A 27,798-nucleotide genomic window follows, 5' to 3' on the forward strand; every position below is an offset into this window, starting at 1 on the left:
CCCACCTTTCTCCTCCTCTTGGGTTCTTGAGAATGGATTCTGAATAGAGCTGGGTTTCACAATTTTTTGCCTGGCTCAAGAGATTGCAGACTTTCTTCATGGCATCAGTGAGCTGATGCTATCAGGACAGACTTAAAATATCTTTTCTTGGCTTTGAATATAAAAGGGAAGCCAAGGAAGACTTGTTTCTCCTGGACCAGAGCCAGCTACTACAGTTATTCCTACAAGCTTCTCCTTAACAAGAAGACATCATTAGCCCTTTCCTGGTGCTCCATGCATTTGATTCTGAGTCAAGATCTCAAGGACATGCAAGGAATAGATTTTTTTCTTTTATTCCTATCATCATCATTATCATATTAATTGTACAACTACTTTACACAGGGCATTTTGCTAAACTTTGCATATTTTAATAGTACAAAAAATGATCCTAATTTTTAAAGACATTTTTAGTTTGAGAGAAGAAGTAGTGATTTTTATTTTTCCCTGCTTAATTAAATTATTTCTGTAAGAACTAGACTCCTCATTTAAGAAACTTCTACCATTTATTATACTACAAGCTTAGGGCAGAAGACATGATTAGCTTAGATTTGTTTAAAATTTATCTTCATAGCTTACATTTATCGAAAATTAATATCCATAACTATCAAAATTGAGAACAAACAGAATAGCTATTGAAGTAATTATATGGTTCTATATTTCTCTTCGAGCAAGTTCTTCTGAGTCAGTAATACCATGCTTGTTATGCAATTCTTACCTGGAAGTCAAAAGCCCAAGAGCCTCTAAAGGTAGAGAAAATGTCCATCTCCTCAAAATGGTATGCATTTCTGAAACAGTCCTTTCATCCCATCCAGGGGCACTACCCAGGACTAAAGGAAGGGAGCAGTTTTCATTATTGCAGTAGAAGCGATAAAACCATAAATATCTTTTCTTTTCTTCAGAGAGTCTGAAAAACCAGATTGGAAACCGTAATTTACTGGAGTTTGCTGCACTAACAAATGTTGCTATAAATATGCAGTACAAAACCTTACTGTAGTTCTTTGAATTTTATTTTAGTTTACTTTTAAAAATGTCGTTTACCTTCTTGGGATAGTTTCATAGGTTATTTCATCAGTTTACTTTCCACTAACTTTATTCTTTTGTATTATTATTTTGAAAAAAATAACATCAATTCGGATAACTCACATTTATTTTTGTTCAATCTTATTCGTGGTTTTTTTTTTTAATGTCATTTTGGTTGGCAAAATCTCTCTCCTCTAGGGAAAACCAAGTTTTTCTGAATCCTGCGACACATCCTATTTAGAACAGAGGTAATCAACCATTTACTTTCTTATGTTTTTTATTTTTTATTTTTTACAAATTAACTGAGATCCAAGTGGGCCTCTGAAAAATTGGCATATTTTAGTAATGATATTTCTTCATCTCAAAGCAAATTTTATCAGAGTTAAGAAATTTTTGCTGTTGTTAACTTCAAAAACAAAGATCTCAGTTCATCCCTGGATTATGTCTTTAAATGTTCAGAGTTCATGGGAAGTTTGGCGTGAAAATGTCAGTGATGCTAGTTTCTTAGATGCTCAAGTATTTCCCCCTGGAGAGTAGCCTGAAATAAAAGATCTAAATCTAGGACTAGGGCCTTGACTTGCTGACAATTTGTCATGTTTTTCTCACACTCCAGTAGAAGTATTCAGAACCACAGTTCAATTGGAGGACAGCTTCCCTCACACGACAATGGCTTTTGAGCACTCTCTCTTCCAAAGTGATACTGAGCTTGAATCTGCTGAAACTCCCAAGAAAGCTAATGAAACATAAAAAAATATTTTAAAGGTCTATGTTTCTCTATAATTCATCTTAAAGTTTTCCTCATCTGTAAAAAGAAAAGATTGGATTACAGGTGATTTTGAAGGTGTGGTTAAGTTCCTTTTTTTATATTATGCTACCACCTTTTCCTCTGAAAAGCCCACAGAAGAAAAAATATCCATAGTAAAATTACTAAAACATATTTGCTCAGATTAAATTTTTTTCCTCAGTACTGAATAATGCTTTCTTTTTTTTTTTAGCTCCTTTTGTTAAAGCAAATTCACATTCAAGGACATGCCACAGCTTCAGTTCAATAAATTTTTACAAATGCATATACCAGATAACAACCACACTCCTATCAAGATATAAAATAGTTTTTTTCATGTCATCAGAAGCAAGCACTGGTATCATTTCTTTCTCTCTCGATAAATATTAACCTTTTAGAACCTCATATAAATGGAATCATAGAGTAAATATGTTTTTATTTATGGCTTCTTTCACTCCATCATATAATGTTTTTGAAATTATCCGTATTAGTTGAGTTTGTCAATAGTTAATTCCTTTTAATGAATGAGTATTATTCCTTTGTGTAACTATGCCATAATTTACTTATTCACTCTCCTATTTGATGGACATTTGGGTTGCTTCCTTTTGGGGGGTACTATGAATAAAGGTGCTGTGATCATTTTAGCACAAGTTTTCATATGAATGTATTTTTCATTTCTCCTAGGAAATATCTATGAGAGGAAGGAAGTGGTTATATGTTAGGTATTTATCTTTACAAGAAATTGTGAAACTGTTTTCTGAAGTAATTGTAAAATTTTACATTATTGCCTGCAGAGTATGATAGTTCCATTTGTACCACATTCTTGCCAACTCTTGATTTAGTCTGTCTTTACAATGTTATCCATTCCAGTGGGTGTATAGAGGTATTTCATTGTGCTTCTAATTTATATTTACTTGGGGTCTAGGCAATTTTTCATATACTATTTTCTTATATCTTTTGTTTGAACTCTCTGCTCATGTCTTTTCCCAATTTTTTTGTTTGTTTAGATTCATTTGCATGATTTCTTTATATACTCTGGATAGAAAAATTTTGCCATATAAATGTTTTGCACACATTTTTCTCAGAATGTGGCTTGCCTATAGATTTCTTTAACGGGGTCTTTTCATGAATAGTTTTAAATTTTGATAATGTCCAATTCAGAAACTTTTAAATAGTTATTACTTTATTTGTTTAAGAAAACACTGCCTATCTTAATGTTGATTCTTGTGATTTTTTCTGAAGTATTCTGAAAGCAATATTTTACTTGCTGAAAGTACTTTTTTCATTTATGGCATGGATGGCCTTGTCAAAAATACATTGAACATACAAATAGGTCTCTGGCTCTCTATTCTATCTACATTGAATTGTATTCCATTGATCTATTTACCTATCCTTAGGCAATATCACATTATCTTAATTGCTGTAAATTTATATTACATGAATCCATACAAGTTATGAAGTCAGCCTTTGTTCCTTTTTCATGATTGCTTTGACTATTCTAGGTTCTTTTGCATTCCACGTAAATATTGGAGTCAGCTTTTTAATTTCTGCAAAAACCTGCTGGGATTTTCCTTGGGATTATATTTTATTTATAGATGAGTTTGGAGAGAATTATCATCTTAACCATAGGAACTTTTCAATCAATAAATGCAGTATATGTTTTCATTTATTTAGATTTTCTTTAATTTTCCTTAGGAAAGTTTTGCACTTTTTAGTAAATAAAATTTTAGTAAATAATTTACTAAATTTTAGTAAATAAAATTTTGATACAGTAAGTAACATTTCAAAACAGAATTTATTTTATATATATTTTTACTGGAACACAATTAGATCTTGTACATTGATCTCAAATGCTGTGACCTTTACATAATCATGCTGTGTGAAAATAGTCAGTTTTATTTCTTTCTTTTCAATTTTTACCTTAATTTTTTTTTTACATTGTGTGCTGGCTAGGATTTCCAATACAACATTAAAGAAATGTTTAAAGCAGACATCATGGCTTTGTTTCTAACCTTAGGAGAAAGCATTCATTCTTGCATGATTTAACATGATACTAACTATAAACTTTTCATAGATCACTTTTCAAGGTTGAGAAAGTTTCATTCTATTTCTAGTTTTGTGAGTTTTTATCATGAATGGGTGCTGAACTTTACCGCTTTTTTTTCTAGATCTAGCAAGGTGATATGATTTTCCTGGTGAATATTATTCTTTTAATCTAATTGCTTATATATAAAATGTTTAATCTAATTGCTTATATATAAAATGTTTAATCTAATTGCTTATATATAAATGCTTATATATAAAATCTAATTGCTTATATACATGTTCCCGTAAACAGAATAGAATTATATATTGCTTTTTTGATGTAGGCTGACAATTTCTGCTTTTTGAGTTCTTAGTACATTTACATTTAATGTCATATTGATATGATTACCTAACCATACCAATGGCTCACTGTACTGCTGTTAGTTTCTATGGGGTGTTTTTTTCTTTGTTTGTCCAAACCATTTCTTGGTCCCCTTTTTTCTTCTTTATGTTTCCTTTCAGATTTTTTTTCCTGTTATATTTCATTTTTATCTTCTCCTTGGTTTTTAAATATACCCTTAAAATTTAAGGGGTGTGGTTTTCCTAGAGATTAAAATATCCTTTGTTTAAGCATATTACAGCCAACCATGAATTAATATTATGCATCCTTACATATAATATGAAAAACTTGGAACAGTTTACTTCCATTTTCCATTTTCATTCTTATTGAAGTTATTATAAATTTTATTTTTTATATATTATAAACCAGAGTACATTGTGATTCATTTTTCTTTAATCACTTTTTAAATAAATTAATAAATGTGTAAATGAAACTATTTTTATTTATTTACATATTTTGGGGTATTTTTCATTTCTCCTTACCAATTTGAGTTTCCATCTAGTATCATTTTCTTCCAGCTTGATGTACTTCTTTTACTATTTTGTATAGTACGGATGAACTGATACTAAACTAACTCAGCTGCATTTGGTTGAAAATATCTTCATTTGGCCTTAATTTTTGTGACATAATTTTACTGTTTATAGAGTTCTAATTTGAAAAAGTTGCTTTCATCTTTAACAAAGATAGTATTCTACTGCCTTTTGTCTTGATTTTTTTTTGGTGAGAGGTCTGTATTTAGTGTTTTATATAGAACATCATGATATTAATATTATAGTTGTTTCTCTATATGGAATTTATTTTATCTGATGTTTCAAATTATTTTTATTTATCTTATTTTTCAGCAATTTCTCTATAATGTACCTGGGGGTGTTTGGGGTGTGTGTGTGTGTGTGTGTGTGTGTGTGTGAAAGAAAGAAGGGAAAGAGAGAAAGAGAAAGAAAGAAAGAGGGAAAGAAAGAAAGAGGGAGGGAAGGAAGGAAGGAAAGAGAAAATGAAAGAAAGAAAGAAAGAAAAAGAAAGAGAAAGAGAGAAAGAAAGTAAGGAAAGAAAGAAAGAGAGAGAGTATGTATTTGCTTAGGGATTACTAAGCCTTTTACTTCTTATATTTGTAGGTTAATTTTTTTTTAATCAAATTTGTAAAATTTGGCCGTCTCCTTAATTATTTTTTGCCTCACTATCTTTCTCCTTTTTGGTGTGTCCAATACACACATATTGTTTGATATTGTCCCTCAGGTCACAAGGCATTCTCATTATTTTCAAGGTTTATTTTCTTTTTGTACCTCAACATGGGGGATAATTCCTATTGCCCTGTCTTCAAGCTCACCGTTCTTTTTTTCTTGCATTTCGCAATCTATTAAGCCCATTTGCTGATTTTTTAAACAAATATTTTATGTATTGTGTTTTCAGTTCTTAAATTTCCATTTTTAATAAGATTCTTCATTTGTTCATTCATATATATCTTTTTAAAAAATCAATAAACATCTTTATAATAGCTGTATTGGAATTATTATTTGCTAATTTAAAACTCTTTGGATCTGTTTCTATTAACCACTTCCTCTCCCCAGGCTATGTTTATATTTTCCTGATTCTTTCCAATTATTTTCCTAGTTACTGATTGTATGCTAGACATTTTCCAATAGTTTTCTCAATTACTGATCATACGCTAGACATTTAGAAAAGTACATTATTGAGAATCGGCATTCTGCTATTTTTCAGGTGTTGGATCTCATTTTTTTTAGTAGACAGTTCAATTACTGGACGATCAGCCTAATTTTTTTGAGACTGTTTTTTATGATTTCTTAGGTTGAGTCTACCACAGTCTTTAATCTAGGGCTAGAGTGGACTTAATCCTAATGTGCATCTTTTTCGTTTCTTTATTAAATGTAAGGGATGGCCTGTGAGCTTTCTCCATTCTTACTGATCAGAATTTCTATGTCTCCCAGCATTGTGTGTCTTCTCAAATCACATTTATTTTACATCTCCCTGAAGCAGTTCTCTTGTAGGCCCTGGAAAGTTTCCACCTGGAAAGTTGAGTAGTTTAGCACTCAACTAAATATTTAAGAAGACTCCAGTACAGATTTCTGTAGCTCTCGTCCTGCTCTCCAGTATGATGCTCTGAAGATGCCAGCTGCCTCAGCATCACTGAACTCTAAATTCTGCCTTTTTAAAAATATCTCAGCAGGAGCTGCATTCTCTTCTTATATTCTACCTTCGCAAGTCATGTGGGAGGACCCAGGTATAGAAAGTGACTCCAGGCTGAAAGCCACTTTAATCCCAAGGCTTACCTCAAGTCCTGTCTGTTTAATTTATGAAAACAGTTGCTTCATATCTATTTTTCTCTTGTCATAATTCTGTCAGTCGGGGGATTAGTCTTCCACTAGGTATTCTTCATGGTAGATGTAGAAGTACTAATCTATTTTAGAACATATATTGTTATATATTTCATTCTGGGGTCTTCAGATTTGGAAGCAATCAAGAAGATTTTTTTTTTCAATTTTTATTTTTTTACAAATATCACAGGCATATTTTCACTGAGTTTCATTGAGTCTGAACTTCCTCACTCTGATTACTTTTGGTCAGTTTGAAAGAAGGAATAATTAAGTCACCAACTAAATGATAAAATGTGGTATTGGGAAACTGAGGTTAATCTAATTCTAACACAAGTTTCATCACATTGAAGGCTGTTCTCCATCTATTTTCACAGTCCAGAATATAACTGCACCGTATCGAACATTAATAATTGTATTTGAGTGGGTGAAACAGAGGAAAATGTTGCTTATTTTATGAGTGTTAGTAGCTTAAATAGAAACTGAAATATAAAACAAGTAGAATCCACTGGGGTTAATTTAAAAACACAAACCTTTGATATTTAAAGGGAGTTACCATGATTGTTATTTGTTGGTTTTGACCGCTTTTTGTTTGAATATATTTAAAATTTCAAGGCATCTTTTTCATATTGAAAACCTCTAAGCATAAATATGCTAGCCTCTTATTTGTGGCACACTTGTTGAACACATGGTTTTACATTTTCAAGTAAGACAGGAAAAGATGCTTCATCTAGTTAAGATGACAATAGTCTAGTATGACAATGGATTGTCAATATATGTGTCATGAAGACTATGAGAATCTTCTGTCATCTTCAGTTCTTAAGGCAACTTTTTATACCAGAAACTATGCAAGGTCAATTCAGTCCTTATAATCTATTTATTCACACACATTGTTATCCGTGTATAGCACTAGAAATATAGTGATAAACAAGAAAGATAGGTTCCTTGCTTTTTCCAGTTCTTGCAAATTAATGAGGGGGACAAGAGCTAAACCCATGAGTGAGCAGGGTAGTAGCTTGTGTTAAGTGTGATAACGTAAAAGGTAATATGATAGAGAGTGAGGGAAAAAAGGCTTCATCACATAGAGTGGCCAAAGAAGGACTTTTTGAGGTGACATTTAAGTGAAAGCCTAAAGGATGAGATAATTTAGTAATGTGAAGAACTTAGGAAACAGTTTTTCAGGCAGAGGGAATATCAAATAAAAAGGCCTTGAGATGGGAGCAGGACTAGCACATTTGAAGTTTAAAAAGGAGTTTGATGTTACTGGCTTGAAGTGGATGAGAAAAACAGTAATAAATATTGAAATTAGAGAGTAGGAAAGTAGCAAGATTACTCAAAAGAAACTCCTGATCGCACTCAATGCCCTAGTATGGGAGGGCTCAAACTGATTCCTCCTCCAGAAAATGACTACCATCTGCCCAGTTGATTTGGACTCTCTCTTGACTTCACCTTGATTCTTTAATTTCTTAATTTACTTACTTCAAAATTCTAATTAATCATCAAGTTATGTCTTCTCAGCTACCAAAATACATCTCCCAAATCTAGCCACTTCTATGAATATCCACTGCTATCATCTTAGTTCTAGCCATCATGACCTCTTGCCTGAACTGTTACATTCATCTCCTTGCTGCACTGCTTGCTTCTACTGTCACGTTCACTCCAATCCATTCTTCAACTTGTGGTCAAAGGTATCACTCAAGATTTTTCTGGTGACATAATTCCCTTGTTCAAAACCTTTACATTAATTTTCACTCTTGGAGTAAAGTCCATTATCATGTTATATATCTTATCTTACCTCTCTCTCTCTCTCTCTCTCTCTCTCTCTCACACACACACACACACACACACAGAGAGAGAGAGAGAGAAAGAGAGACTTTCTTAGTTTGATGCCTTTGGCTTGTTATTAATGAGCACGATCAGCTGTGACATGCATTTTGCCAAGGAACAAGTACAAGTGCCACTAATTCCCTAATAGTTCTTCCTGGGATTTTGGTTCTATTCAAAGAATTATTATTTTACAAAGTACTCCTTAGTCACTAATTTGTGCTGTTAAAACAACACTTATTTCTTTTCTGCTCTTTTAAAAATCTGCCTTAATTAAATGTTGCTTTTCTCTGTTGACTAAAACAACTTTCTACCTCCTGGAAGGAAGATTGAGAGATGGTTTATCACTGCTATGTGCTGATATATGTACGATCACTCTCTGCTTTGTTATTTTGAACTGAATAACTTCCAAACTTTTTACTTTTCCTTAAGACCACAGGAAATAAATCGTTAAAAGCAGATAAAATCATTTATGTCCTAAACATTAATTAACCATCCAACAAGCATGTCATTAGGAAATGAAACGAGTTATGTAGGAAGGAAGGCTCACTCTTTGAAGATATCATGCTTCAAGAATGATTGAGGAAATCATAAACAGCAGGCAAAATTCATTCACAAGACCTAGGTCACTTACAGTAGGGGAGTCTGTTTCTGTGAAAGTCTGGCAATATGTTTTATACACTCCTTTGGTGGCTCTTCAAGATTACTTCTATTCTCTTCAGAATCAGGTTTCATATACTCCCACCCAGTAGCTGGAAAATCAATCTGAAAGAAAAAAAAGATTTGCCACATGTTGAAGGTGTCTCAAAATCCATTACTGATTTAATACTCCTATCTTAGATTTATAGAAACTAAAGAACAGAATAACTTCTATTTTTTCTCTGCTATTTATAATTTTAAAATAATTTCTTAAATAATTATTAGAGGTTGGACTTAGGATTTAAATATACAAGGTATTTAGCCAATTATTTATACAAATGGTATAGATGGGTCACCTGTAATGTTGTCTGAGGGAGAATGAGAGAAATAATAATATACAGTCTCTCCATAAAGATTAATATGTTACATTTTTGGTTAATGCTGACATTATATCCTTTTTACATTTTGGTGTTAAAATGTCTCCTTATGAAATGATGAAATTTAACATTGGTAATTATGCTTTTTTCATGTAACCCGCCTGAGAAAATAGAGTTAATCTATATTGATCTCTAGTTCATGAAATTTGCAAGTCTGAGAATCATTTTGTACACATGAGTGAGCTCTTCTTTGATAAACAACTGTTGTGTTGATAAAAGATCAAATAGAATATTTCTGCTTTGGTTCTGTAGTTCAGATTTATAGACAGTTCTAGAATCTGGCCTCCTTTTTTTTCCTGGCTCAGTCTACTTTCTATTAAACCATGTTTCAGTGATTCAGAATCTGATTCTAGTAAATAAAATTACAGTTAACAAAAAGACAGTTGCAGACTATGTAAATAAGCTGGATATTTTAGGGCTCCGTAGGTTTGCTTAAGGTTATCACATATAGTGGGTTTTTTTTTTTTCATTTTAATATTAGAAATCCCACAGACATTATTTTTCTCTGCTGAATTATGTTAGGTTGGAATCTCAGAGAAAATTGAGGAACCTTACAAAGTAGATGGTGTGAGTTTCAGTTTGAAATACAGTTTAATATATTTAAGCGCTTATTTATTTGAAAAAGTTTTAGTAATTTCATTCTATAACCTCTAACATTTGTTATAATTTTTGTTTTTGATATAATCTGTTACAATGTATCAATTACTACTCCAACATGGTAAAATAAGCAAGTAAGAGATCAGCTTAACTGAAACATTACAGCAAAGTTGGCCTCTTGACAAAGATTAATCTTGAAAGATGAACTTTGGTACCTTAGAGGGAAGGGCATCCAGTACGAGAAAGTGATGTGCTACTCTTTATATGGACAAATATGAAAGATAACTTGTACTAGAAAATCAGTACGAGAAAGTGACGTGCTACTGTTTATATGGACAAATATTTTTAAATAGCTCTTAATGAGTTAGTACAGTTTTATGTTGATACTAAGTAAATGGCATGGTGGATGAGAAAACTGAGAAGGGTAGATGAGCATAGAAAAGAACTCCTGTGTACAAACCTACAATAAATTATTTGCATATATTTCACTTAGGAAACAATTTTTATTTCTGATACATGAGTGAGATCTTTTATCAAATTGCATTTTTTCATGAATTATGAGGCTAAATAGCTACTGATTCTTGAGTTACTATAGAAAATATTGGAATTTTTCCTAGTTGCCTTTTGTACTTTTTATAGGAGAAAAATTCCCCAAAACTATGCTTTAATGCATTTGCTTTAGAACACTTTTAAGCACCATACATAATGAAAGTATAAGTAATATCTATTATTTTCTGATAACTTAAAGTCTAATTGAGGAGAAAAGGCACACACATTAACAATTAAAATAGGGAATAATAAATACATAGCACCCCAAAGCTGTGCTTCATTGTTGTGCTTTCAGTACTGACAAACACTCAACTCTGTTCTTTCTCCTTCTATGGCTGTGGCTGACCAAGCCTGGCTTTGGTCTCAAATTTCTTTTTTTTTTTTTTTTTTTTGAGACGGAGTCTCACTCTGTTGCCCAGGCTGGAGTGCAGTGGCACGATCTCGGCTCACTGCAAGCTCCACCTCCCGGGTTCACGCCATTTTCCTGCCTCAGCCTCCCCAGTAGCTGGGACTACAGGTGCCCGCCACCACGCCCGGCTAAATTTTTGTATTTTTAGTAGAGACGGGGTTTCACCATGTTAGCCAGGATGGTCTCGATCTCCTGATCTCATGATCCACCCGCCTCGGCCTGCCAAAGTGCGGGATTACAAGTGTGAGCCACTGCACCCAGCCTCAAATTTCTTTTTAAAGGAATGCTCCAGGAGATCTACTCAAATGTCAACACTGCATGCGCCATGACATCTATTTCTCACGTTCCTGGCTAAGTCTTGAGGATACACTCCTGATATTAACAACAGCAACAACAACGACAGCAACAAAAATATGTTTTTTTGTGGGGGATAGGGGAACATATTCAAGCCTGGTTATCCTCCCTTCTAATTCACAGCTCCTTACACATTTGGATATCAACTTCTTGGGTTCCATTTATCCATATTGCTTCACTTCTGCTCATCCTTTGTCATTCACATTTGGCCACTATCATTTCTACTATGGCTTCATTACTTGGCACTGCTCAAGGGAGCTATTGTGAATGTCCCTAGTGTCTATGCCCCACAACCATACCCATAAGGTGCCCCTGGGCCAATTTTGGTTCCTATGATTCTGTCAGATTATTCAAAGAACTTCCACTTGGACTGTGTGTAGATTGTTATTATAAGACACACGTGCTGGGCATGGTGTCTCATGCCTGTAATCTCAGGACTTTGGGAGACTGAGGCAGACAGATCACTTGAGGTCAGGAGTTTGAGACCAGCCTGGCCAACATGGTGAAACCCTGTGTCTACTAAAAATACAAAAATGAGCTGGGCATGCTGGCATGCACCTGTAATTCCAGCTACTTGGGAGGCTGAGGCACAAGAGAGAATCGCTTGAACCATGGAGGTGGAGGTTGCAGTGAGCTGAGATGACGCCACTGCACTCCAGCTGGGGTGACAGAGTGAGACACTGTCTCACAAAAAAAAAAAAAAAAAAGAAAAAGAAAAGACATACGCATGTTAGACCATGAGTTCTATTGCAGTTCAGAGGAAGGAAGGATAACTGCTAACTGGGTGGCAATTGTGGTGAGTCTGAAAAAAGGAGTTGTAAAAGAGGGATCCATATGGTGGTTTTGGAGTGAGAAAAAAAAAGGATCTCTGTTACATTAGAAATCAAAATATAATGTGTTCTAAAAACTTTGTATCAATGATAAGACTGGTGCTTCTTCCTAACACTGACGATAATGGAAGATAAGCATGTACTAAAATGTTAGAAAAAGTAAAATACTTTGAATGAGTGAGTAAGATCTGTGGTTTAAGGAGATGTCTCGCTTAGATAAAAGGAAGAGCTAAACATTTTGGTATTCAGGTTCAGATAAGTGGACCAAAGGGCTAAATTGAGACATATGTGTGGGCAGTGTTTTTGTAGTCATCAGAAATAAGGATGCATATCATTAATTTAACAAAAAAATTATTCCAACTACTGTGCTAGATGTTTGTGATATAATACCTTCAATGGCATCAGAGATCACTCAGTCAGTGGAAAGGAATATGATGTGATAAATGTGTTGACAAAAATGCTATTGGGTATTACGTGAACATAGAAGAAGGGCACTTAACTCTGCTTGGCGTGAGAAGAGTGTAGGGGATAAGGGAGAGATTTCTAGAGGGTCCGTGAATGGAAAAAGATGAATCTCATTTCCACAGAGTCAGAGGAGGGGTGGACAGTGGAGGGTGAAGAGGCGAGGGCACATTACAGACAGGGAACAGTATTCATAAATTCACATAAGGTGAAAGCAAGACAGTGCATGTCAGAAACAACAACATTTTCAAAGTTGTTGAAGCTTGAAGTGTCAAACAGGGACTGGCAAGAGAAGCGATGGGACAGGGGTCATGCTACAGAGGTTGGCCTTAATCCTCTGGGTAGCGCTGAGTTATTGAAGAGTCTAAGCAGGGAACTGGCAGGTTCAGATTTAAGTTTTAGAAGAATCACCCTTGTGACTGCATAAATTTTGGATTAGAGAATGACAAAACTAAAGCCAAGGAAACCAGCAGATGAGGTGAGGAATTGAGAGGATAGACAATAAAAATATAGAAGATAAATTGGCAGGATATAGCATGGACCGGATATGAGTAGAGAGAAGGAAGGAAGGAGACAAGAAAATCAGGTAGGTGTATGTGGGGCATGAACAGATATAAAGAATTCAGAGGGTGAAAGTAATTTTGGAGAGGAAGTGGGCACCGTTTGGGGCGTGTTTCGTTTGAAGCTGCCAATAGAATATCCAGGTGGGGGTTTCAGCAAGTATGTGGCTATATTCGTCTGAAGCTTGAGGTGTGAAGAAGTCTGAACTAGAGATACAGACTCAGAAGTGCACTTACGTAGATATTGAGACAAGAACCTTAGAAATGTATAAGACCCAGTAATTCCATGGCTAAGTATACATTGAAGAAAGATGAAAACATATGTTCACACAAAAACATGTCCATACATGTTCATAACAGCAATATTCTTAAGAGCTAACTAGTAGAAAGAATCCAATGTACATTGACTGATAAATTAATAAAATATGGTATATTCATATGTACATATTACAATAATGTAATATTATTATATAAAAATGTATATGTAATATAGAAAAAGGAGTGAATCCCAATCGGGGCTACCACCTGGATGCACTTTGAAAATATTATGCTAAGTGACAGAAGCTGGCCACAGATAAGATCACACATTGTATGATTCCATTTAAATGAAATGTCCCAAACAGTAAAATTGATAGAGATAGAAAGAAGATTAGTGGTTGCTTAGGATTGGGGGAATAGGAGGTGAGAGCTAAGGGGTATGGGATTTCTTTTTTGATGTGATGAAAATGATCTGAAATTGACTGCGGTAATAGTTGCACATATCTGTGAAAATACTAAAAACTACTGAATTGCACACTTTAAATGGGAGGATAGTATGGTGTGTGAATTACATCTCAAGAAAGCTGTTTTTTTAAAAAAGAAAATAAAGGAATGAGAGAATCCAGGGAGAATATGTGCACTGTGCTTGGCAGCGGGCTGCAGATTGAACCTTTGAGAATTGTCCTTGGTGAGAGCCTGGGAAGGAGACAAAGGATGACCAGAGAGCAGTGGAAGGAGATAACCGAGGGCAGTAACACCAAAGCCAGAGGAGGAGGAGGTTTGGTTCTGTGGAAGGAGGAGGGAGAAAGTTCAGTCTCTTTGAAGAAGAGGAGGGAGTTCAGTTATGGGGAAGAGACAGACAATGCCAAGAAGAGCAGAGGGAGGGCTAGCCTGATGAGGACTGAAAACCATCACTGGGTTTGGCACCTAGGAACTAGCAGGTACCTAACCACAGTTAAGAGTGGTGGCAAGCCAGAATACAGTGATTTTAGATACAAACGGAGAGGTGAGGAAGTTTCGAAACATAGATCCCAGCACTTTGGGAGGCCGAGATGGGTGGATTGCCTGAGGTCAGGAGTTCGAAACCAAGCTGGCCATCATGGTGAAACCATATCTACTAAGATACAAAAATTAGCTGGGCATGGTGGCACACACCTGTAATCCCAGCTACTTGGGAGGCTGAGGCAGGAGAGTTGCTTGAGCCCAGGAGGAGGAGGTTGCAGTGAGCCGAGATCGCGCCACTGCACTCCATCCTGGGCAACAGAGTGAGACTTCCTCTCCAAATAATAATAATAATAAAGAAACATATAGACTAGAACAAGAACCACATGAATTCCTATGAAACAGCTCTGCATTTAGTGCTTAAATATGTGACAGAGCTGTTCCACTAGATTGCATTCGGGGAGAGGCAGGAAGTTGAGGGAGACCCAGGCTAAGTGAGTCAAGCAATAACTTATGTATTATCTGCCTCCATTTCTTAACTAAAATCTATTTCACTCTGTCCACTGCTTCTGGTCGGTACATCAATCAACCATAGGACCTGAAAAAAGTATTGACTGGAAGTGATCACATCTGTGTCATATCACATCCCTTGTCATACTGGAGTGAGTGGCTGCAGCGTGGCAGTAACCACCATCTAATCAGGACAATTGGAAAAGTGAAGTTAGGTAGGCTTAGTATAATCTTTTCATTATGCAGAGGATAAAATAGGTTAGGTGACTTGTTCAAGGTCATAAAGTTTTCTGTAAAAGGAAGACTGGAATCCCGATTTTCTAACTCTCAGCCAGATGTCTTTCCCCGAGACTCATACTAACTCCCTAACGAAACACTGGATGCAGAACTTGGTTGTAATTTCACCATCTCATAATCTTTAGGTTTAAAGATTCTGCTCTAAATTTAGCTGACTATTTAATTAAACTAATACTATTAAAGATTTTGTCTTTACTACCTTAATAACTCTTATTTCATATATTGCATCACCAATTAAAATCATGCTGAGAGGCTTTTAATGTATCTATACAATTTGAAATTATTTTGTAAAAGTGGGATGGTTCAACTTTTGCATACTGTGGAATGATTTACATGCCCCTCCTCCACTTATTTTTAAGATGAATTCTATTATGGATCCAGATCTTCGCCTGGCAATCTGTGCCACTATTGAATATCTAAAGTTTTTCTTCAGATTCCACTTGCTAAAATCTGTGTTGGTAAAAAAACTATTCACCTCATCTGAGAAGAATCAAGGATAGTCTCATCTGATAGATTTTATTCTCCTTCTTCTACCACCATCACTCTTCTCTGCCCCATAGAACCTTAAAATCATGAATTTATATCCATAAAACTCTGACAATGGTCATACTTGAAAATTTTCATTAAGCTAAGGTGGTTTGGACCTGTCAAGAAATAGTTTGATAGAAAATACATTTGTCTTCTTAAAGAAAGATCACTTATATCTTACACACCCCACAGGTCCATATAAAATGCAGGGTATCTCAAACTGAGTTCATCATATTACTCTGTTGAAGACTGTCTATCCTTTCTCTGTGTTCATTCTTAAAACTGAAGATACTGCTATGAACTCAGGAACTCAAGTTTCTGTCTCTCTTTCTCTATATATTTCCTTCATATAGTTGCACCCCTTTCTGTTTAAAAAAAATTTCTAAAATCTACCATTTAATTGTTTTTTCTTAGTTTTTGGCCCTATGATCCTTAACCTAGATCACTAAAATATTCTTCTAATAAATGTCCAGGCTGGGTGCAGTGGCTCACACCTGTAATCCCAGCACTTTGGGATGCTGAGGCAGGAGGACTGCTTGAGGTCAGGAGTTCAAGACCAGCATGAGCAACATAGTGAGACGCCCATCTCTACAAAAAAATAAAATAAAAATAAAAATAACAGGGCATGGTGGCATGCACTTGTGGTTCCAGCTACTTGGGAGGCTAAGATGACAGGATCATTGGACCCCAGGAGGTGGAGGCTGCAGTGAGCTATGTTTATTCCACTACACTCCAGCCTGGGTGACAGAGTGAGCCCCTGTCTCAAAAAAACAACAACAACCAATAACACACATACACAAACCCAAACCAAAACAAAAACAAGTGTTCACATACCCGATCTTCTTGTTTTTTAAGGCATTTTCTACAACATTGCTACAACTACTTTTTATGACTTACTGCCCAGATAGTCATGTCCAAACCTGGTACACAATCTAGTGCCCTAATGACTTTCCACTTTTTACCACTGTTCCTCACATAATTTATTCTTTCATCTTAACTAACTTGCCATATTTTGAAACTGCCAACTCTTTTCTGAATCTGTGTGTTTGCATTGTGCATTCCTTTATGACTGGATAATCCTTCCCACTTAAACTCGTTAGTGAGAATTTACTCATTCTAGAAAGGGCATTCAAATGTCATGTCCTCTGGGTGTCTGTCCCAGACTTGTTACATTTCTTTACTTTCCCTCAGAAATATTCATTGCTATTTTCGCTGTGTTAGTGTCCCTACAATGGCTATAGTATCTGTCACATTACATCAGAGTGAGTGTGAAAGTCTGTCTCTCCAGCTGGGTTTTGCATTCCTTGAATTCCTGGCTTAGTATTACTTATTCGCTCATTTTTGTAAGAGTGTTTACCATAATGTTTGGAGCATAGTAGTCATATATAAAACATGAATCAAATGTGATTGAATTGAACCTCTAGCATTTTGCTATTTTTCTTCATTAGTAGGATATGTTTACTGGGTTTGTGATGAGTCTCTCCTCTTTATTCACGGATATATTTATCTTTTTGTTCTTTTAAAACAGAACAAGTGCTAATTGATAAGATATCATGTGTGGAGTGTCTATGATGTTGTGCCAAGATCTAATCTGAATAAGCATTCTTTTTTAACATGTCCGCAGATTAGAAGTGGATCTTTAGGTGTCATCTGATCGAATCTTCCTCTGCAAGAATGTGATGCCATATTTTTATTAGTATTAATTTTTCCTTTCCATGTTAAATATTTTTCTGCGCATCTTTCTCAACTCTACGTCCCAAACCCCTCACCACAAGCCTGGAAACTTAAGAGCCTTCTTAACTTAAGAGACTCTACTAACTTCCTCTAGAGCAGTGATGTCAGCTGAGGAAATCCTTTTCTCAAATCACATTTGACAATATCTGGAGACATTCTTTGATTTTCAGAACAAGAAAGTGCCTCAGGCATCTAGTGGAAAGAAGCTGGGGATGATGCTAAGCATCCTGAAATACACGGAACAGCCCCCACAACAAAGAATTTTCTTGTCCAAAATGTCAGTACTGGTAAGGCTGAAAAACTCTGTTCTAGAGGGTGCTGCCCAGAGAGCATTTTCTAATTTTTCCTCTAGAGATGGAAAGTTCATATTCCATGCATTTCTGTGTATGAGACTGTGCATGCCTCACGTTTCCAACCAATCTGACGAACTACAATCAGGAACCCATAAGGAGCTCTCAGCAGTAAGGACCAAAGGCTGAAGCCATTTACCACCTTTCTTTTATGATCACAAATCACACAGAGTAGAGAGACTTTAAGAAAAAAAGAAGGATAATTACTTTGCAGTTTTTTTTTTCTACTACTCAGTTAATTGCTAGTCATTTTAAGAAACATATAGCAGAAGAGATTTTAAAGAAATATGACACAAAGCAGAGGCAGGTGTGAGTAGGATGCCAAGTTAATAATACATACCAATGACTGTTTTTAGACAATAGAAAGAAAATGAATGCCCATAATGAGTATACTAATAGCAGCACTCCATGGTTCTCCAACATGACCTTGTAGGATGGAGAATGGTTTGAAATTGCCATTATATAAGCTGGGAGAAAAGTGCTTTGAGAGTACTGTACATAAAATAAAAGCAGTAGAGGTTTCACAAATCCCAGAAGGCTGGAGGCAGAGAAGACTATTAAAATGTGTGATCCTGGAAGAAATTGTTTCTATAATTGACAACAAACTACTTACCAACCAATACTTGCCATGCGTACTTTAATCTTGCAGCCTGGCACTTACCTGCAGGGTCACCGGGGATGGCTGACTTACATCCCACACTCCTGGAGCTATCATTTCTATGGGAGGCTCACTCTGTAATGTCATGCTGGACAGCATAGACCCGAGAATGGATTTTCTGCAAAAGACAACACATACAGACAGACAGGAGTCACTTCATGAGGGAGGTTATAATTATCTGTAAATGTTTTCTTTTGGAATATAAACATAATCCGCTCTTACAGGGGCTTTATTCGGTTGCTAGAAAAGAAATGAGATAGTCCACCTGCCTAGACACTGATTAACAGTTCGTTTCTAATATACCACATGCTTGGCTATTTTCATAAATGCCTACATTTATTTTGCACATGAGAAAATTATTTACCCGCAGTGGTTTCTAATGGGTAGCATTTATTATTAATTGCCATCAATGGTGATTATAAGGTGGGACTAAGAATTTCAGATTTATATTATTGGAGTTACAACTGCCTTAAATCAATAAAGATGTCAACTCTTCAGAACATACTTTGCTCCATGGAGTGACTAAATCCCCTGGGAAACTTTAAAGATACAAGTTCTAAATTTACATATAAAAAAAGATTTAAATTAGCATAGCATATGATCTGCAGAATAAAAATAGTTGTGGGGCTTCACGGAGGAAACGCTTCCTTACGCATAAATAGAAAGATTATTCATGTTCTAAATGTTTAAAAATTGGTGGTAAATTACCATAGTAAATGAGAGTGCATACAGGAAAGGCTTTAAACAGGGAAGAGTTTGTGGATGGTTTTAACAGCTTCAGTAACATCCAAATCCATAGATCCTTACGTGAATTAAAAAAGAAGTTGTACCTGGCTGGGTATATGAGTCAGAATATCAGTAAAATGTTCCAGTGATCATGGAAAACAGTATTGGATTTTAATATGCCAAATTGAAAGTGCAAAACCGAAAGTCAAAAAAATTAAATTTAAGTTTATCAAGAACTTTGATGCATCCAGTGAGGTTTTCTAAAAGCAATATACAATTCCATCTTGCCATTTAACAGATCTTATGCAAAGCATGAGGAAGACATTCAACAAATAAAGCTTTCTTTAGACCTTTAGCCTTCTGAAGACTCTTTTATTATTTTCTCTATTTAAAGATATTGTCAGCACTTATCTGCCTAGAGGAGTATAATGTGCTTTATTAAAATATGGGCAGATGTTTTATATGACTTAAGAATATTCTTGTAGCAGGATGAATTTTGAGTCTTCTTTGTTTCTTTGTTCCATCCCTCCCTTACCTAAAGAAAATCTGTCTTGGTGTAACAATATCAGGGGTCCAGTATTAGTAAGGTATGAATTAGTTTAATAGAGGTAAAGATTAGAAAATTATTATTGTAATTTTCCCCTTTGCCTTTCAGAGCATAGGGCCTTCACCCCAAATGGTCAAATCCCCATCTGCCTTAGAAAAGTTTTGGATTAGTGTTAGGCAGAATGCAAGAGGAGGAAGAAACATGTCCAACGCCAAACTTGGAGGTCATATTGTTCTCCACAGCATTTAGAGAAAATGTTTCTGTGCATGGGAAAGAGTCAACAGAGGTGAGGAGGGAGGAGGATGTGCCATACTGGATAGGAGAACATGACGACAGAAAAACCCATCACTTCCTGGGAATTTGGGAGGGTGAGAAGTAGAAGGCAGAGAAAGAAGGACCCGAGTAAGCACGGCGGACATAGGCGTCCCAGTTTGCCTCTCCTCTGCTTTGGCAAGCAGATGGGGAGAAGTGTGAGATCAGTGAGCAAAACATAATGCTGAAGGCAGAGGCACTCCTCACTCCCTGTTTCAGATCCTGGAAGGAAATCACCTCTTGAGAGGTTCTGCACTGCTTGTGGCATGGCCATTAAACTTGGCGTCATGTGATTAACAGGCAGGAGGAACTCATGAGTTTAGGTTTTGTGGGCCTTCTTTTGTTTCTCTGTAGATGAGATGGGATCTGGAAATATCTAAAGATTTTCGAGAGGGAGAGTTTCCAGAGTTTCCCTGGTGGGGATAAGGGCTTCTGTAACAAGGGCATCTGATAAGACCATCCAACCTGGGGCCAACTGGGAGTTGTTGGCAAACCTCAAGAGGGTCTATGGTGCCTGTAAGAGCCTGAGTCACCCAGGGCTTTTCAGGAAACCCTGGCCAAGCTGGGGGAGCCCCAGTCATGAGCTGCAGACTTCAGCTGTAACAAGCATCTGTCAGCTTAAAAAGGGGCTTTGATTTGGATATCGGAAGTCAACAGGGCAAAAGATCTGCTTTTATGATTTTGTTTTCTCCTTTTCTTATATATCCTTTCCCCCTCTTAGGAAGAGAGCCAGGGTGTAAGAAATTTATCTGAGTGACCCAGCATTTTTTTAAATTTTCTTTAAGTTCTAAGGTACATGTGCACAACATGCAGGTTTGTTACTTATGTATATATGTGCCATGTTGGTGTGCTGCATCTATTAATTTGTCATTTACATTAGGTATATCTCCTAATGCTGTCCCTCCCGCCTCCGCCCACCCCATGACAGGCCCCTGTGTGTGATGTTCCCCTTCCTGTGTCCATGAGTTCTCATTGTTCAATTCCCACCTATGAGTGAGAACATGCGGTGTTTGGTTTTTTGTCCCTGTGATAGTTTGCTGAGAATGATGGTTTCCAGCTTCATCCATGTCCCTACAAAGGACATGAACTCATCATTTTTTGTGGCTGCATAGTATTCCATGGTGTATATGTGCCACATTTTCTTAATCCAGTTTATCATTGATGGGCATTTGGGTTGGTTCCAAGTCTCTGCTATTGTGAATAGTGCCGCAATAAACATACGTGTGGATGTGTCTTTATAGTAGCATGATTTATAATCCTTTGGGTATATACCCAGTAATGGGATGGTTGGGTCAAATGGTTTTTCTAGTTCTAGATCCCTGAGGAATCGCCACACTGACTTCCACAATGGTTGAACCAGTTTACAGTCCCACCAACAGTGTAAAAGTGTTCCTATTTCTCCACATCCTCTCCAGCACCTGTTGTTTCCTGCCTTTTTAATGATCGCCATTCTAACTGGTGTGAGATGGTATCTCATTGTGGATTTGATTTGCATTTCTCTGATGGCCAGTGATGATGAGCATTTTTTCATGTGTCTTTTGGCTGCATAAATGTCTTCTTTTGAGAAGTGCCTGTTCATATCCTTCACCCACTTTTTGTTTGTTTTTTTGTTGTAAATTTGTTGGAGTTCTTTGTAGATTCTGGATATTAGCCCTTTGTCAGATGAGTAGATTGCAAAAATTTTCTCTCATTCTGTAGGTTGCCTGTTCACTCTGATGGTAGTTTCCTTTGCTGTACAGAAGCTCTTTAGTTTAATTAGATCCCATTTGTCAATTTTGGCTTTTGTTGCCATTGCTTTTGGTGTTTTAGACATGAAGTCCTTGCCCATGCCTATGTCCTGAATGGTATTGCCTAGGTTTTTTATCCAAAAGAGACTGCATATTTCTAAAAGGACTATTTAAAGTTACTGAACTAATACTTTATCTTAGACGAAACTTTATTTCTTCTCATTAGTTACAGGGGGGAACTCATGAGGAAGAGTGTGATATATGAGTTGCATTATTTATTCACACCTAAGTTGTGGAATGTGTTATATTTGTGTCCTTACCATATTTTTATGTCTTGGCTATGCTTTACTCTAGAAATCTGAGTGATCTAAGCTGGTCTTGACAGAGGATGAGGGGACTCAAGAATTTGATGGTAATTATTGTCCTTGGATGGAGTCTTGGATGTATTAACAGTCACCATGGCTTTAACCCTGAGGCACATGTGGCAGAGTGAAGTCAGAACATCTGACATAGATGTGTGTATGGGGCAATGTATCAACAAATGGTGATACATGCCTGTTATCCCAGCTACTCGGGAGGCTGAGGCAGGAGAATCACTTGAACCCGGGAGGCGGAGGTTGCGGTGAGCCGAGATCACGCCATTGCACTCCAGCCTGGGCAACGAGAGTGAAACTCCATCTCAAAAAGGCTAATATAATATTTAACTTAAAGCCATATATATATATATATATATAAAATATTTATAACTTAAAGCCATATATAAGACCAGGCAAATGGGGACCACTGGTCATTTTTTAAAGTATTACTCCTGTGAAAACATTTATTATGTTAGTTAAAATTAAACATTTTGAAGGCAGGAGACACAAAAAAAGAGTTTCATATAATGGAAAGAACACCAGAGTTTGTGTCAGGATATCTGGAGCCTGTCTTTATTACCTTCCCTTTATTAACTTAACTTTTTTGTGCTTTTTGGACAAAATCATTGGTCTTCAGAGCTTACATATAGCTTTGAGGTTCTGCTGGTAGTTGAGGGGAACTTCAGAAAGATGGGAAGATGTCAATTAGGCTGGGCTATGGGTTTGTAAATTCTCGTAACACAACCATGTGAATGGATGAACACATCCATGGAATCACTCTTACACTTTGAGACTTTTTAATATGATGCCATTAGAAGAAGGACTATACTGCTAAACGTAGTATTTCAAAATATTTGTTCTGGAGTATCCTTAAGAATATTTTCAATTTGAATATATCGTATAAATTCATTGACTAGAAAAGCCAACACAAAATTTGTGACACCAGGAGAACAGATGGGCTGGTTTACCCTCTTTGGGCGCATTTCCTCAAACAACAAGATAAGGTGTTTAAATAAAACAATTATCAATTTTAGCCATAATATTCTATGTGCCCATTGCTGGCATCCTGGAGCCAAAGAATCTGTAGCTGGCAGGACCAAAGGATCTGATGTTATAAAATTCTTTGGGCTGCTGACTTTATTATGTCTAATAGGTTTCATGTGCAAGAGTAGAGCCCAGGAAAGGCTGAGCTGGAACCCTGTTGTGTTAGGCTATTCTTGTGTCACTAAAAAGAAATTCCTGAGATTGAATAATTTATTAAGAAAAGAAGTTTACTTGGCTCATGATTCTGCAGGCTTTACAGAAAGCATGGTGCTGGCATCTGCTCAGCTTTTCAGGAGGCCTTAGGAAGCTTCCAGTCATGGTGGAAGGCAAAGGGTGAGCAGGTGTCTCACATGGTGAGAGCAGGAGCAAGCTTTGAAGATGTGCCACACACTGCCAACCAAACGGATCTTGCAAGTACCCACTCACTATCTCAAGGACAGCCACAAGCCATGAAGGACCCATCTCCATGATCCAAACATCTCCCACCGTGTCCTACGTCCAACACTGGAAAGTACAATTCAGCACAAGATTTGGAGGAAACAACATCCAAACTATATTATTCTGCCCCTAGCTCCTCAAATCTCACGTCCTTCTCACACTGCAAAATACAACCATGCCTTCTCAATAGTAACCCAAAGTCTTAACTCATTGCAGCATTAACTAAAATGTCTGAAGTCCAAGTCCAAAGTCTCATCTGGAGATCAGTTCTTTCCACCTATGAGCCCATAAAATCAAAACAAGTTACTTACTTCCAAGATAAAATGGGAGTACAGAAATTGGGTAAACATTCTCATTCCAAAAGGGAGAATTTGGCCAAAAGAAAGGAGTTACAGGTCCCATGGAAGTCTGAAACCCAGCAGGGCAGTCATTAAATCTTAATGCTCCAAAATAACCCTTGACTCCATATCCCACATTCCGAGCACACTGATACAATGGTGGGCTCCCAAGACCTTGCTCAGCTCTGCCCCTGTGGCTTTTCTATGCTGAGATTGTAAGCTGCTGGTGGCTCTACCATTCCAGAATCTGGAGAGTGGTGGCCCACTTCCCACATCTCCACTATGCAGTGCCCCAGTAAGGACTCTGTGAGGAATCCAACCCCATATTTATCCTCCGCACTTTTCTGTTAGAGGTTCTCTGTGAGGGATCTGCCCCTGTAGCAGGCTTGTGCCTGGGCACCCGGGCTTTCCAAAATATTCTCTGAAATCTAGGTGGAGTTTGCCAAGCTTCCTTCACTCTTGCACTCTGTGTGCTTGCAGGCTTAACACCTTGTGGAAGCTGCCAAGGATTGTAGCTTGCACCTTACAAAGTGGTGGCCCAAGCAGTACCTGGGCCCCTTTAGTCTGAGGCTGGAGCAGAGCAACCTGGATGTGGGGAGCAGTGTCCTGATGCTGCACAGGGCAGCAAGTCCCTGGGTCTGGCCCCAGAAACCATTCTTTCCTCCTAGGCCTCAGGTCCTGTGATGGGAGGTGCTGCCTGGAATATCTCTGAAATGCCTTCAAGACCTTTTTCACATTTTCTTGGCTATTAGCACCTGGCTTTTTTTCAGTCATGCAAATATGTCTAAGAAGTGGTTGCTCCAAGTCCGTTTCAACTTCTCTCCTGATAATGCTTTTTCTTTCTCTGCCATATGGCCAGGCAGCAAATTTTCCAAACTTTTATACTCTGCTTCCCTTTTAAGTACAAATTCCAATTTTAAGTCATTTCTTCACTCCTGAATCTGAGATGAGAAGCAGCCGGGCCACCTCTTGGATGCTTTCCTGCTTAGAAATTTCTCTTGTCAGATACCCTAAGCCATCATTCTTAAGTTCAAACTTCCACAGATTCTTAAGGCATGAACACAATGCAATCAAATTCTTTGCTAAGGCATAACAAGAGTGACCTTCGCTTCAGCTCCCCATAAGTTCCTTATTGCCAACTGAGACCTTGTCAGCCTTTACAGAGTCTATATCACTATCAGCATTTTGGCCACAACTATTTAACTAGTCTCTCAGAAATCCCAAACTTTCTCTCATCTTCATGTCTTCTTCTGAGTGCTCCAAACTCTTTCAACCTCTGCCTGTTACCCAGTTCTAATGCCACATCCACAGATATCTTCACAGCAATACCCTACTCCTGGTACCGATTTTCTGGGTTAGGCCATTCTTGCATTGCTGTAAGGAAATACCTGAGACTGGGCAATTTAAAAGAGAAGAGTTTAATTGGCTCACGGTTTTCCAGGCTTTATAGGAAGCATGGTGCTGGCATCTGCTGGGCTTCCGGGGAGACCTCAAGAAGCTTACAATCATGGCAGAAGGCAAAGGAGGAGCAGATGTCTCACATGGTGATAACAGGTATTAACAGGTGATAACAGGTGCTGCACACTTCCAGACAACCAGACCTTGTGATTACCTAGTCACCATCTCGAGGACAGGACCAAGTCATGAGATCTGCTCCCATGACCCAAACACCTACCATCAGGACCCACCTCCAACACTGAGGACCATAATTCAATATGAGATTTAGAGGGGACAATATCTAAATTATATCCCTCTTGTAGGGTAGTGAAGTGTTTACCAAGTGTCCATGGAGTAGGGCATGGCACCTGAGAGCAGGAAGGGAGGTGGCTTAAGGTAGTTAAAGCTCAGACCTGCATTCTAGTTCTTGTTCTATTCTAAGTAGTCTGGTAACCAACTGCTGGTTTTTCAATCTTCCTTCATCATAGAGTTCTTCATCTGTAAATGACATATTTGGACTAATTGAGGGTCTCTTGGATAGGAGAGAAAAACAATAAGAAATTCTCATCCACAGTTTTTTTTTGGTTATGATTTTGAAGATGTATCTGAAATGACTTGACACAGTGGAGTCAGGGTTGGCTACTCAGGCAATTGTCTAAGGAATCTAACTGTTTTGAGATTAAGGTTTATTTTAGGCCTTTTTTGAAATTATGAAAAACATCCTGATTTTTCAAGGTTTTAAACTCACCTTGGGAGCTTTGAAAATACTGGTGCTCAGACCAGGTCACAGACCAATTAAATTAGAATCTTTGGGCATGCTAGGGCTTTGGGTTTATTTTTAAATCTCCTCAGAAAATTCTATTATTTAATCAGGGTTGAGAATCTCTGTGCTGAAGTAGCTTACCACAATTTAGAAATGCTAAGTAACTACCATGCTATTAATTTTGAGCTTGAATGGGGAGGAAGCTCATGGAAATTGCTGAGGTGAGGATAACACTTTCTTGCTACATTGTGGCGACATTACAAATGTAGATGCAGTGGAAGCCTTGTCTGCGAAAGACAGGATTATAAAACTTCTGTGGGCTAAATTTACCTTTGGACTTGAGCCTTTTTTTTTTTTTTTTTTTTTTTTTTTTTTAGACGGAGTCTCGCTCTGTCGCCCGGGCTGGAGTGGAGTGGCACCATTTCAGCTCACGGCAAGCTCTGCCTCCTGGGTTCATGCCATTCTCCTGCCTCAGCCTCTTGAGTAGCTGGGACTACAGGCGCCCGCCACCACGCCCCGCTAATTTTTTTGTATTTTTTTAGTAGAGACGGGGTTTCACTGTGTTAGCCAGGATGGTCTCCATCTCCTGACCTGGTGATCCACCCGCCTTGGCCTCCCAAAGTGCTGGGATTACAGGCGTGAGCCACCACGCCTGGCCAAGACTTTTTAAAATAGAATTGAAGGCAAGTTTGCATGCTTGAAAATGTAGAAGTTTATTTTTATTTTCCGACTTTGTTGATGCAGCCCTAACTGATTTATCTGAGTTTAATCACCATTGGTTCTTCTGAAATCCAGTTCTGGAAACCACAAAGCGATAGGAAACCTTTAATTCTGCATATTTTCAGTTGATACATGTGTTGGAAAAAATAATGACATAAGCGCTCATTATAGTTCCACGTGGCTAGCTATGGGCAATTTGAACTGTAATAAAAGACAGATTCAATAGCAAATGTTTATGAGCAGGGATTACCCCATGAAAGGAAATGAAATTCAGTCACCAATTTGCTGTGATCTGGAAATATCTGCATCAAATAAATTGGGTTAGAATCTTTGTAACTTGAAGCAATGAGCAAAGTGGAGTCTTTGCAGCTTCCCAATTGTCCCATGTGACGTATTTCTGGTTTCTTAAAAATATCTTTATTTCCTTAAATTGTCTAGCACAGGAGAAAAGCAGATTTTCTGATTTTTCAGGAGAAACAGGTTTTTTTTTGAAAAATATTTAGAAATCCTTATTGAGTAATTGTTGAAGTGAGTTGTGTTTTTTGACATCTCATTGTCTACAATTTTGAAGCATCCCCTTAAAAAATACCACCTAGGATCAGTCCCAGATGCCATCTTTCACAAATGCTCATCTTTTGTGACCACTCGCCTGTAACATGCTTACCAGTGGCAAGTGACATATGACAAAACAACATGGAGGTGGTATTTTTACTATCATAACCATCTGGAAAAATGCCTTGAAGATTAAAGACAAAAATATTCCTAAATTCTTATATGTTTAGTGTTTATTGATTATTATGTGCAAGTAGTGTGTTACATGATGGGAGAGTAAAATGGACTTAACCTTTTTTTATTTTCAG

The 27,798-nt window shown here is 37.1% G+C and overlaps 1 protein-coding gene across 3 annotated transcripts in view; it reads right to left on the reverse strand.

Annotated features, from left to right (window-relative positions):
• Positions 1-27,798, reverse strand: part of PIK3C2G (phosphatidylinositol-4-phosphate 3-kinase catalytic subunit type 2 gamma) — a 403,925-nt gene that overhangs the window by 264,761 nt on the left and 111,366 nt on the right. For all 3 annotated transcript variants that reach the window (XM_012502330.2, XM_003265569.4, XM_004092097.3), the window contains 3 exons: positions 18,534-18,648; positions 9,051-9,181; positions 755-943 (listed from right to left, as the gene is read on the reverse strand). In XM_012502330.2, coding sequence (XP_012357784.2) covers positions 755-943; positions 9,051-9,181; positions 18,534-18,648 — 435 coding nt within the window. The remainder of the gene's footprint in view (positions 1-754; positions 944-9,050; positions 9,182-18,533; positions 18,649-27,798) is intronic.

The sequence above is a fragment of the Nomascus leucogenys genome, chromosome 23 (assembly GCF_006542625.1).
Source record: "Nomascus leucogenys isolate Asia chromosome 23, Asia_NLE_v1, whole genome shotgun sequence".
NCBI lineage: Eukaryota > Metazoa > Chordata > Mammalia > Primates > Hylobatidae > Nomascus > Nomascus leucogenys.